Below are 13,844 nucleotides of genomic sequence, written 5' to 3'. Positions count from 1 at the left end.
GTCCCTGTCCCCCCCCCCCCCCCCCCCCCCCCCCCTCCCCTTAATGTTTAATTGTCTGTCTCATACATCACTTGTTTAATCAGAAAATCAACACAGCCAGTACTAATATGATGAACAGTTTGTTTTCCGGTTATGTAGTGTAAAAAAATAGAAGAAAATCATTTGGTATAAATATTAAAATGTTTAATTACGTGGTAAGTTTTTCAAAACAAAACAAATTACAGATGAAAGGAGTTTGTGATTTAAAAGGAGTTTTGATCATTTTAAATTTAAATAGTCTAATAAATTTACAGTATAGCCAAAAACTTTTGTAGAATATTAAATATTTTAATTGATGAAAATTATAAATTTTATTTTTGATGAAATTCAAATTTATTGATTAGAATCTATGAAGTTTACTAGTTTAGTATATGTGTTCACTGTGTTCTATAATAAATGTCACTTGTTTTTTTTTTTTTAAATAAGTGTCATTCTATAATTCCAATGTAATTTTGTACACTAATTTTTTTTTTACCTTTTTGAATAATCAATGAGCTTTTATTTAAACCATTTTCATTTAATCAATCACACATTAAATGAATATATATTAGTCTATTATACAATTTTCAATCTCCGTGAAAAATGTCAAAATAACACTTAATATGAAATGGAGAGAGTATATCCTAATTGCTATTTGATGCTAAAGCCACCAACCGGCCAGGCAGACGTGCATATTTATGCTCAGATTTGTACTTGAGAGATAGGATTGTGTTCTTCATAGTCTTCTCAATGAGCATCCGCATCTGATCTGATCCATGGCTGTCTAGATCTGATGATGGTGCCTTGTATTTATCTCTCTTTACATATAGTAGATAGAAACCTGAAACAAAAGTTTCGCTAGAATGGTGTCCAATCCCTTATGTGTCATGTTTTTCAAGTAGTTTAGAGTCCATTGCCAGTTCGGATTGATATTAGATCCCATAAGCTGTCGCGCTAATCCTCTAAAATTATGTAAGAAAAAGGGCAAGCAAAGATCAAATGATCTCAAGTCTCATATTTTTCTTCACATAATTCGCATCTCTGAACTGCTCCTTATTGCCTCATTCGATCACCAATAGCTAAACTGTATTTTACATCAAGCTAAGTAATAAAAGAATAAACCATACCACTCTACTCTGAACCATTATATTCCTTTTAGATTGAAGTTGATCTCATGTTCTTGAGGCTGAGAAGTTTGTGTGATAGTCCTCGACCCCATGCTTCCATAACACTATGTCATCTCCCTTCCCATCATGTGGCACATCTATAGCATGGATATTGTTGTTGAGGTCATGAAATGTCCGACTTCTCTTTCCACTAATACACCACCCTTCCAGAGTTATTGCATCTCTGATCTTGGCGTGTCTAGCAACACCGAGGTATGTTGTACCCACATCTCCAATGATATCAATCATACGACCTTCCTTTCTCTAACCAATCATCAAACCAAAAGTGTTTGCTCTTTCTATCTCTTACCTCAAATCTGAAAATTGGTAAGTAACATCCATCAACTTACGCAACTTAAGCTATATCCAAGATCCTTTAGAATCATCTCGAACCGGCCAAAAAGAGTTGTACCGAAATATATAATGTTTGACCCAGCTAACCCGAAGAGAAGAAGGCTGAGTAAACAATCACCTTATGAGGCTCAAAGAAAAGGCCCTAGCAGAAGAATCCCACAACTTCCTCACCCCCCCCCCCCCCCCCCCATCTTCTAAGAAAGATCATCCCATCCTACTTTTGCTTTGTGAGTTTGGGTAGGTGAAACCGTTCCAGAAATTCACAATGATTGAGATAATAAACTTGATCAATTGTAACCTTCCGGAATAAGATAAAGAATTGTTAGACCAGCAGAACATTCGTCCTCTAACTTTGTCAACCAGCAGCCCATAATCATGGCTAGTGAGAATTTTGGTAGTCAGTGGCATACCTAAGTATCGAATGGGGAGAGTTCCAACTACTAAACCTAAAAAGAGGCTGTACAAAAGAGAGCTAATAGATTACTTCCTGATGAATAAATAGATAACTTGGTTGTATTAATATATAAACATGACATTCATGTGAATCGCTGCATGATCTCCAAATCCCCTAATAATGACTCTGATGTACCATATGTGAAGGGCAATATATCATCTGCAAAGCTTAGATTACTGAGTTTTACTTCCTTACACTGTGGATGATAAGCAAATTCCCCTGCCTTTACTGCTCCATCTAGTAGCTTTGAGAGCACATTGTTGAGGATACCATAAAAATAAGGTGAGAGTGAACAGACTTGACGAATGCTTCTGGCATTGGTAAAGAAATCTTCCATACTTCCATTAACAGAGACAGAAAATGATGTTGATATACATAACCTGTTAATTATAAACTTTTACAGAGTATCAATGTTGTGTTGTGTTGTTGTGTTTGTTATTATCTATTATTTTTTTCCATTGACTATTCTTTTTTTTGACAATTTGTCACATTATAGTTCAAATACATTTTCAGAACTTACAACCTTGCTTTTACACCAGAAAAAAATGCACTGTACAAACTTGTAGTGATGTTTCTTTTGCCATTTTTCCAAATTATGTATCATTATCAGATGATTTTCTTGATTGTGCTTGATTTAAAATTTACCAATTGACTGAATTTGCCTCCATGTTAGGCTAGCTATAGCTAGTATTTAGGGGTAAGGGTTTGGAGTAAAGTTTAGTATTTAAGAATAGTGAGTGGATTTGGAGTCTTATGCTACTTCGACAATATGGTGTAGAAAAATCGGATGCATATTTAGGTGGTAAACAGGCGTGTGGTGTTGGTGGCATTACGTGGTGTGATAATTAATAGTGGAGTTTTACAACGACCATGTCATCTACTTTTTCTCTCTTTCACCGGCTACTTGCAAAAGATGAGGGTATAACCGGCTGAAAAAGAGGTTAATTGTTAGTTAGTGAATTATGTCAAAATCAATGTTATATACTTAATTCTTTTTCTCATTTTGATTAATCAGCAAATTAACCCTTATTAATATAAATGGCTCCAAAATGATATTAAACAACATACAATAAAGTATATAACAAAAATAAAAATAGACAATACAATACAGAAAATATAAACCGACAATACAATATCAGCTGCATACCTTTGGTTGTATCCATACATTGGCCTAACATTTTTTTTAACTCAATGATGTCGACATACGAATATGCACTTGTCGTGACACTGATACATTAAAAAATTTCATACATATATGCAAATTGTTGAATTCAGTGATGGGCCTATAAGCTGACAACTTTATCTAGCTATATAATGGGCTTCACCAGTCATGCTTAGATACGTGAATTGCAGCAAACTATCTTTCGTTTTCGTTAGGGGGTGTTATTAGGTTATGTATTTGTAAAGACATTTAGATTTTATAATGATTCTTATGTTTTTGAGTTACAAATTTTCAAAAAAAGTTAAAATTTAGTGTTATTAGTTTTGTTTTTGCAGTAAGTAGTTAATTTTTTTAAAAAGTAGAGTGTTGTTAGATTCAATATTTTGATAAATCAGCAAAAATCTTGTGTTATAACTAAAAAAAAAAAATGAAGAATAACTGGTTTTTACATTATTTTAAATCAGTTATTATTCTTCACAAAATATACTAATCAAAGTATTGTATGTTGATCATGGATTCTCAAAGTAATTTAATTCTGAGAGTAATGGGTGTAATTTTTTTGGGTAGGTTTTCCCGGTTGTTGCTTAGGGTAATATGACAATATTATATGAAACAGAGGAAGTAGATATGTGAAGTACGATATTTAGCTACAGAGTAAATTATTATTTGTTTGAAACCTATACAATGCAATTTCCCTAATAATAAACATGTTAATTGTATATTGTTTACTCAAAAAAAAGTGTTTCTTCTTTGTTTTGCCATAAAACATGCTTATTTACATTAAAATTACTGTTAATGAAAAGAAAAACGGTGTACAATTATGTAAAATTTTGTTAAAGAATAAAACTAATATAAAGTTAATTTAGTATTTAGTAATTAATTCCAAAGTAGATAGCACGAAAGCTTCGGAGGTGTTATTAGTTTATATATTTTGATTGACTTAGAAATCCATGTAATATTTATAAATCCAAGTAAATTATGCTGATTTTTAATTTTTTTCAGATTAGTATTTATAAATCTGGAGGTTTTCCCTTGGATTTGAGTCTTTGTATTTTTAACAAAAAAAATCCAAAAAAATCCATTCAAATCCATTATAAAATCAAATTTATTAGTAAATTCGTATGATTGAATAACACTTAATTTGATATAGAATTTATGAATCATTAAACCAATAACATATGATTTTAATACAGATTTGAAAATCATAGAACCAATAACACTAGATTTAGTTCGGATTTTCAAATCTATTAAAATACAATAACCAATAACCTCCACTTCATTAGCCATATGTTTTTGCTTAAGTATCAAAGTCGGAATAAAAAGTTTTAGCAAGTTATAGAATCTTGTTTCTAAATTGTTTCTATAAACTTAAAAAAAAACATGTTGGAAGTTTGCGGCTCTCTTTTAATATATTATGCTTCCATTTTACAACTTGATATCGTAAATAAGTAGAAAATATAAAGTTATTAATTTTTCAATTACTTTTTAATAAATGTAATACACATAAGAAATAAAATTATATGTGAAATATTTGAAGTAATGGTAAAATTTATTTGTGAACAATAAAGTTATAAGAAAGTTTACTTAGATATATATATACACTGTATAAATCATATTTGTGATAGTGGAAATGATTAATTTAATTCCCTTAAAAATGATTGATTTAATTATTATACTATACATGTAAACTTGAATTATTATTCTTTTCGAAACATAATATGATGTCGGTTTATTTCGTATCAATACTATTAAAAGGGAAGGAGTCCTAAAAAATCTACTTATACAAGGTTGTTGCACCTATTTATTTTTTTAGTCAAACCTATTGTATACAACTAAATATTATTAACAATCCCCTATTATATAGCAACCAAATAATATCTTCTAACATTTAAATAAATCTCACCCACTTTAACAAGATCATGACTACATATATGGAATGTTTCAAATGGTAATTTTACTTAAATCAACTTCCTTCAATTTAACATATATATATATATATATATATATATACACATATAAACAGGACCGAAATTTCAATATGTAGGAGTCATTGTCATATATACTATCCTCCTCTATTAGATCAAAATTTTCTTACGAGATCAACTTTTGAAATATAAATGAATCATGTCCTATTAAACATTATTGATCAAACCTTAAGAGTAGTTTCCACCCAAAATTTTGTAAAACAAATCAATGAATTTTGCTAGGTATGGGGTTTTTGGACCTAATTAGGTATTTAGAAAAAAATTATTTGGGTTCGGATCGGTTTCTTTCGGATATGGATGGTTTCGAGTCCATAATTCAAATACCTATAAAATATATATTATTTTTTGTACGTAACGGGTATGGATCCGTTCAGATATTTAGGACTCAAATAAAACTCGATAAACATAAAAATACTCGAAACACGAAAAATATCCAAAATCTACCAAGGAACCAAAAAATACCCAAAATTATATCTGAATACCCAAAATATATACTTTTAAAATTTGAATTTTTACTCGAAATCCAAAACTATAACCGGAAATTCAAACCAAAAACTTAAAAATATATGTATACCAAAAACATATCCAAAATACACAAATATATCTAATATACACAAACATTTTGGGTACTTTGGCTCCCAAACGGGTTTCGGGTAGGTCTCAGACGCGAACAGAGACCCACATTTCCAAAAAATACGTATTTTTCTCTGGATCCGACGTGAACCAGTATTTTCGAGTTGATTTTGGTTTGGTTTTTCTAGGTCCATGTAAAATACCCATCCGTAAGACAAAATTACATAAGATTTATATATAATTCCAAATAAAGTAATTCATGAATTATATAATTTTTTAAAAATTAGTTCTTTTATATAATTCGAATTTGTAACATAATAATGTAAAACAATCACAAAATACTAATTTACTAGGTTAAGATCAGTGCCTTACGCGGGATGAACATTATATATATAAATTATTTTATAAATCATATGTTTATATATATTATGAAATAATAAATATATATTAAATAATTAAAAAGTCATTATCTACTACTTATATAATTAAATTGGTGCGAACATATAAATAAATTTTATAAATCAATTTTTTTTTATTTGATATGATATATAATTAAATTTAAATGATAATAACATATATATGGTATATTTAATATTAATATTTATTAGATGATGTTTTTTGCTCATATTTTTTTTTATCATTTGTATCTGTTATAGCAAAAAGTCTAAATTAGTGATAACAAAATTTTTACTGTGGGATTAATGGTTTAAGTAATTTATAATATTTTAAAAAATTAAGTTGTCAATATTTTTTCAAAATTTTTTTATCAAAAATATGTTCAAAGTAAATTTCAAAATTGAGATATTTATGTATTTTTATATGGCATATAGTTTAATTTAGAATGATACATATATTTATATATCTTTTATTCTTGATACTTATTAAATGAGACTTTGAACTTATATTATTTTTTAATTATTTATATCATGTCATAACAAAAGTTTTAAATCATAGATCACAAAATTTAAATGTGAAACTTGTAACAGTTTTAGTAATTTATACTCATTTTTAAAAATTGAAAATATAATATAAAAATAATTTTTTTAATTTTATTATATGGTTACTATGATTGTTTAATTTATTTTAATAGCTTAAAATTAAACAAATATAATTATAATACACACTTATTTTTATCAAATCTTTATTATTCAAAATCATTAATTCTCATATATACTTTAGCCACATTAGGCAATTTTGTAATCTTATTTAAGAAAATAATGAAGCACATTAATAATGTATTTATTGTGGTTTAATAAAAAGTTTATTATATATTTAGATGGACCAACATATTTCTCTAAAGATTCTAAAAAACATTCTAGTGATGACACGTGGCTACAAAAAAATGTTATAATGCTTCTCAAATAATATATAGGGAATATCAAAATTTGTTATAACAAAAGAATCTGTGCTTTCAAGCGCATATCAAAATCTAGTAGATTATTAAGAATGACGATGAAGCTTTTGAATTTGAATTATATTATTTTGAATATTATTTTCTTTTAAACTAATACATATACACGCTTTCAAATTTTTTTTTTGAAAAGTCGCTTCGGCAGTTGTATATGATTCCGGTTCTGTGTACGTGCTTCTGCTTACATACCACATAGACTACAAGTAAATGTGAGACCGAATTAACAGTTGTAACCACATACATAACCTATCATCTAACAATGTCTGTCTTTTTCTATATATCAATCTCAATAATCCCTTTTAATTCACATATAACTAGACTTTACAAGAATTGATTACTGGTATACTTTGGTGTAATCGTAACGCACAGGTCTCTATCTAAAATGTTACTAGTATTTATTTAATTTTTATCATTATTTCAACACAGCTCACTTTCTCTGTAGAAAAGCTGCATCTGAAGGGTGTGGGGAAGCAAAAGAGAAGCACTTTTGGCAATAGAGTAGTACAACACTATACACATTACATTGATAACCTTTTAAATTTTGTTTTCTTCTAATAACATTTTATATGTTATATTATATTGCTTCTTGAAATTGGCCCATTGTGATTTATTGTCGTGACCCTCATGAGTTCCGTTTATTTCCCTTTTTTCACTAGCAAATAAAATATTGAACTATCGTGTTCATAAGATGGACCTTACGTGTGTTTTTAGGATCTGCATTTACTCTGTACCTATATGAAGCATGGTTATTCAAGTCCAACTTAGACCTACTGTTTTCCACTTTCCTTAGTACATTCTTGGATATTTAAATCTAATTAAGAGAACTAAAAATCTAACCTTATCCAAACCCAGTTTGCTAGGTCCTTAACTGTGGCTGTGGTTGAGTATATATGGGTTAGGTTCTCAGTTTTATGCTAAAGAGTTTGTGAAAATGTCGGTCTTATTTAGTGTTATACTTATTGAGATTTTTTTTTTGTAACTTTACTTATTGAGAATTTGAGATCACATAGATGTCATATTGTATCTCGGTTGTGAATTAGCACGCGGCAAAAATTATGTTACATTTGATCTCTTCTGTTAAATTTTGATTATATTCAAAAATACAGGTAACCATTATTCTATAAACAAAAGAAAAAAACTAAATTTAAAATCCGTCAGAACAAACAAATTAGTTATTTTGCAAACGGGATAATCCACTCCAAAAATGACTTGGTTGTCATTAATAAAATTGCCAATGCATCTTCCATAAACCTGTTGTTTCAAAACAGTATTTAACTGCTTTTTATACAGTTTAGAACATGTAAGCTATTGATTAAAAAAAAAACATGTAAGCTGCTACTACTAACTACACGGCCTAATAAGAATGACAAGATTTTTGTCCCAACTCGTAAGTTTTGATGCATTGAAGAGAGAGAGAGAAGAATAAGAAAAGGAACCAATAATGCTCACTAGAATGGCCTCCACACTCTTCCCCGGCCCTTCCTTTGACTGCTCTCTCTGCCCCCTTTGACCACTTTCTCTCACACTTAAATGCTTCCCCACGCGCCTCTGTCCACGCCCCTAATTCCAAAAACTTACGTACATTGCACCTTCTCTTTTTAATTGCATGATTATGTCCATAATTAGTTATCGACGTCGATCACAAGTTATCACCTTCTCTTCCGTTTAATTGCATGATTATGTCCATAATTTTTGGGCATTGAGTAGTCATTACATTTATTTCTATATGTTAATGGCCAAAAATTTTGAACTCTAATCTCAACCTGTCCAAATCAAGGATCATTTACAAATCCTTAGTGAATATATGAAAACACTTACGTTAATTAACATACTTTAATTTAATGTTGTTTCCGTTCATATCCCTTATATATTAATTGAGGAACATTTGAAAAGATGTAACCTCAATTTTGTATTAATTAAAAGAGGTCCCAATGCATAGGTGGCACTCAATTAGGTAGTCAATTACATTCAATTGAAAAATAAGTAAGTCCACATTCGATTTTTATATGTTGTTAGATACATAAATTAGTCAAACTATATGATATAATGATATGATATGATATTTTCTTTCCTTAAATAAAACCTACGGAATTACCATAAATGACTAATATATATATGACAATTAATGAGTTTAATAATAAAGATTTGATAACAATGTATATCTCCTCCATCATTTTTTGTTTAATTTTATATTATTAAAATAAATTAAACAATCAAATTAGCTATAAAAATAAAATTTAGATTTTTTCGTATATGTTATATTTTGAATTTTTAAAAACGACAATAAATGACTAAAACTATTAAAATTATTATGTTAAAAATTAATGATCAATGGTTTAACATTTTTATTATAAGAAGATACACATGATTTTAAAACCATATGAGTAAAAAATATCATTTAATAATAAAATAAATAAATATATATATATATATATATATATTAAACACTATATACCATAAGATTACATAAATATTTTAATATTAAAACTTTCAATGAATTTTCAAGAACATTTATAAATTATAAACTTATTAAAGATTTCAGATTGAAAATTTTGTTATCGATGATTTAAATATTTTGTTATAAAACGATATGAACGATCATAGAACCGTATGATTATAAATTCTTATTTAATAAATAACTATACAAAATATACTATTCCTAGAAAAATAGGTTGGTCCATCTTAACTTATATTACACTTTTTATTAAACTAACTATCGAATTGATAAATAACGTACAAAAAATGTTTTGCACTTTCCTTAAATAAAAGCTACGAAATTACCTAATATGATTAACGTATATGTGAAAATTAATTATAATGAATAATAAATATTTGATAACAATTTTTGTATCTTAGTTCTTTTTTTAAATTTATATTATTAAAATATAATTAAAAATCACATTAAATATATAATAAAAACATTTATAATTTTTCTTATATGTTATATTTTGAATTTTTTAAAACGTCTATAAATTATTAGAAATTTGAAGATCCTCACTCTGAAAATTTTGTGATCAATAGATTATTTTTTGTCATAATAAGTTACAAATGATCATAAAATTGTATTAATATGAACTTTTATTTAATATTATAAGAAGATACACATTATTTTAAAACCATATGAGTAAAAATATCATTTAATAATAAAACATATATATTTATATATATATATATAGATTATACTATATACCATAAGATTACATAAATATTTTAATATTAAAACTTTCAATGAATTTTCAAAAACATTTATAAATTATAAAATTATTAAAGATTTCACATTGAAAATTTTGTTATCGATGATTTAAATATTCATTTATAAAATGATATGAATGATCATAGAGCTGTATGATTATAAATTCTCATTTAATAAATGACTATATAAAATATACTATTCTTAGAAAAATAGGTTTGTCCATCTTAACTTACATTATATTTTTTATTAAACTAACTATCGAATTGATAAATAATCTACCAAAATGTTTTTTGCACTTTCCTTAATTAGAAGCTACGAAATTACCTAATATGATTAACGTATATATGAAAATTAATTATTATGAATAATAAATATTTGATAACAATTTTGGTATCTTAGTTCTTTTTTTTAATTTTATATTATTGAAAGATATTAAAAAATCACATTAAATATATAATAAAAACATTTATATTTTTTCTTATATGTTATATTTGAATTTTTCAAAACGTCTATATATTATTAGAAATTTGAATATTCCCACTCTGAAAATTTTGTGATCAATAGATTATTTTTTTGTTATAATAAGTTACAAATGATCATAAAATATAACGCATATGAATTTTTATTTAATAAATATTCAAACTAAATAATATATATATATATATATATATATATAAACACTAATGATTTAAAGCAACAAGATTGGCTGATCAATTTAGTCGTCCAGTTGAAATCTTTCAAAAGTATGTGAAAGACTAAAGTCAAAGTAAATATGGATTTAGAATAGTAGTTATATTTTACTAACCAAATACCGAAAAAACCGAACCGAACCAAAACCAACCCGATATCCGGATTGAACACCCGTAATCCAAATGAAGCCAAACTATTGTTTCATTCTCCAAAATATAATAAAAATAATAACTTAATCCCGCGCAAGGCGCGGGTCTTATCCTAGTGGTTTTTAAAACACAATCATATTTCAAAAGACTAACGAAAGATACGGCTATGACTTAATTAAACGAGATTATACTACTAAGCAGTAAGCACTCTACTTTTGTGTTATTTATCATCATATAGCAACATTAAATATTCAAAAAAAAAAACATTAAATATTCATAACCATGTTATAAATAACGATCTAACCTCATTTCAACCACATATGTAACTCATTCTTGTGATATGAGTCCACATTGTATATTAATCAACAATCACGTTTCAATAAATATTGCATGGAATCACAAGATTATTTACTTAAAAACAGTGATAGTGAAAACAATTTATGTACTTAGTCACCAGTCTTTTTTTGGCTAACCACTTCCTAATCAAATAAACCATAATAATAATAACATAAAGTTATTATGATGGACCTCCTTGATGCTGATTATTGTGGCGAGAGGTAGAAGAAGCCAAAGCAAACATAGAGTTCGCAAGCTTATTAATGGCTTCCACTAGTCCACTCATGCCTTCTCTGTTCATCTCAACATTCGTCTCTTCGATCTTCAGTCTCCTCTCTTTTAAGCTCATCACTTCTTTATGTCTCCGATCTTGTCTCTCCTCACTCTCCCTAATCGCGTTAGCGATCACAGACGCACTTCTTGATAACGCAGCCGCCACTACACTCTCACCTTCCTCCATTTCTGCATTTCCTCCGCCGCCGCCACCGCTTGTACCGGCGGCTGTGGTCGGCATTGTTCTCCTTCGCTTTGCCGGAGATGTGTCTGAATGCTCATTCGTGTCAGAATCTGAGCTACTATCCTTCTTCAAAAATATTTATCCAATATAATCCCAACCAAAATACTTGTCATTATTAATAATGTAATGTAATGTATATTCATTCTTTTTACTGAAAATAATTAAGTGATTAACTGAGACGTGTAAAATAAAAGACGAAAAACATTAACTTTCTTTTTATATATTTATACTTCAAATTAAATCGGACTAAGAATTAACTAAACTTTGAATGTCGACTTTTTCTATATAATTAAAACTTGAAGTTAAGAAGAGAGAGAAAGAAGGTACCTACTGTGGGCAGTATTGGCTGAGCATGAAAAGAAGGCTGTGGAGGTGGTGGTAGAAGAAGCGGTCGTGGTTGCAACGGTTGAGACGGTGGAGGTGGTGGCCGTGGAAGAGGTAACAGAACAGGAGGTTGAATCATTTGATGTTGTGGAACAAATCCTAAACCTTGTTGTTGTATCACTTTTGGGATGTGTAGTCCACCGCCCGAACCATTTCCACTTCCAGTTTCTGCGGCAGCAGCAGCGACTGCTGCGGTTATGGCGGTTGCTGCGGTCGAAGAAGGGTGCGTTTTACTCTCCACCACATTAAACAACGCTTGGTATGTTTGAGGCAACATGTTACTCGGCAAGTTCCTCTCTTTCCTCTCACTCTTCTCCATCTTCCAATACGACCCCGTTTCCGCAGCAGCTGAAGAGGAAGACCCGGACGCAAAAGACGATTCTAACCTCCCTCTCTCATACTCTCTAACCTTTTTGTAATCTCTCATGAGATTGTCCCACTTGTCATTGCATTGATTCTGACTCCTCATACATCCTTTCCTCCAGCAGTAATCTTCTATCCATTTCCACCGTAACTCCGCCGGTTTATTACCACTACTACTCCGGCTATCTTGTGACTGCTCCGGCGCCGGAAGGCCGATGGACCGCCGCATCCTCCTCTCGTCGTCCATCTTTTTGGCTTCAATGAGGACCATCGTCTCATTCAGTGTCCAGTTCCCTTTTCTGTACTCTCTCATCAAACCTAACCCCCCACTTTGGTCAGCCATGTGTTTCTTAAAAGCTTCAAAAATCAAGAACTAGAGAGAGAAAGAGATATTAGTGTTTAGAGAGATAGAGAGGGGCTTTTGGTAGGTGTTGGAGAAAGGGGGAGAAGAAAGGGGGAGAAGAAAGGGATTGTCTTGGGTGGAGATAGGTGTACTGTTGTTATGTGAGTGTTTAAGCTTTGGGGGATACTTATGATTTGATTTTATTTATTTTCATGTGAATGAGAAGACTGGTCAAAATCTTTTGATGTAGTACTAAGATTGTCACCAAGTGCAATAAAAGGACAATGCTTGCAAAACTGGGAGCCAAGTGAAAAGAAAAGAAAAATAAATAAAAGATCTAAACTGGAATTTTATTTTTGTGTTCTTTTTATAAAAACTTGATATATTCATTCATTCATGCCTCTCTTAATTTCCTTGGGGACAGAAAATCTTAGGTGAATCTAGCATTTCTAATTACTGTATGTAGTTGACAAAAAAATAATTACTGTATGTTCACAATTTCGAATAGATTAGTAAATGGGTCAAAGTTTTATCAAATATACAGTACTTCGTTTTCGAAATTAAACATAAATGTATCTACGGTAAAAAAAAATATTTTGCAAATCTGTAGTTAATATCCTGCAGTAAATGTTTTAGTACATATAAAACTGTGTTTTTTGTAACTGTAAAACTGTGGGTTTTATTAGGGGGTGGGGGGGGGGGGGGGGGGGGGGTAGATTTAGAGTTTGTTGATCTTAAAAGTTGAG

The 13,844-nt window shown here is 29.3% G+C and overlaps 1 protein-coding gene across 2 annotated transcripts; it reads right to left on the bottom strand.

The window, feature by feature from the left end:
• Positions 1–11,476: 11,476 nt before the first annotated feature.
• BNAA07G06920D lies at positions 11,477–13,631 on the bottom strand. Of its 2 annotated transcripts, none has more exons than XM_022688683.2 (2): positions 12,336–13,631; positions 11,477–12,034 (listed from the first exon to the last, which is right to left on the bottom strand). In XM_022688683.2, exons 1-2 carry the CDS (start codon positions 13,096–13,098, stop codon positions 11,673–11,675), a joined length of 1,125 nt encoding a protein of 374 aa, XP_022544404.1. In that variant the 5' UTR covers positions 13,099–13,631; the 3' UTR covers positions 11,477–11,672. The 2 variants fall into 2 exon arrangements, with proteins under 2 accessions (XP_022544404.1, XP_013653078.1); XM_013797624.3 differs by having other exon boundaries at positions 11,477–12,074; positions 12,340–13,630.
• Between the last annotated feature and the right edge of the window lie 213 nt (positions 13,632–13,844).

Source organism: Brassica napus, chromosome A7 (genome assembly GCF_020379485.1).
Source record: "Brassica napus cultivar Da-Ae chromosome A7, Da-Ae, whole genome shotgun sequence".
Classification (NCBI taxonomy): domain Eukaryota; kingdom Viridiplantae; phylum Streptophyta; class Magnoliopsida; order Brassicales; family Brassicaceae; genus Brassica; species Brassica napus.
Note: the sequence above shows the minus strand (reverse complement) of the source record. Positions and strands in the feature narration are given on the sequence as shown.

What these genes read in the sequence shown, in the direction of transcription:
- BNAA07G06920D (XM_013797624.3), bottom strand. Translation starts at nt 13,098, where the DNA reads ATGGCTGACCAAAGTGGGGGGTTAGGTTTGATGAGAGAGTACAGAAAA. An exon ending in CTCAGCCAATACTGCCCACA is followed by an intron (nt 12,075 to 12,339) that starts GTAGGTACCTTC and finishes ATATTTTTGAAG; the next exon opens with AAGGATAGTAGCTCAGATTC.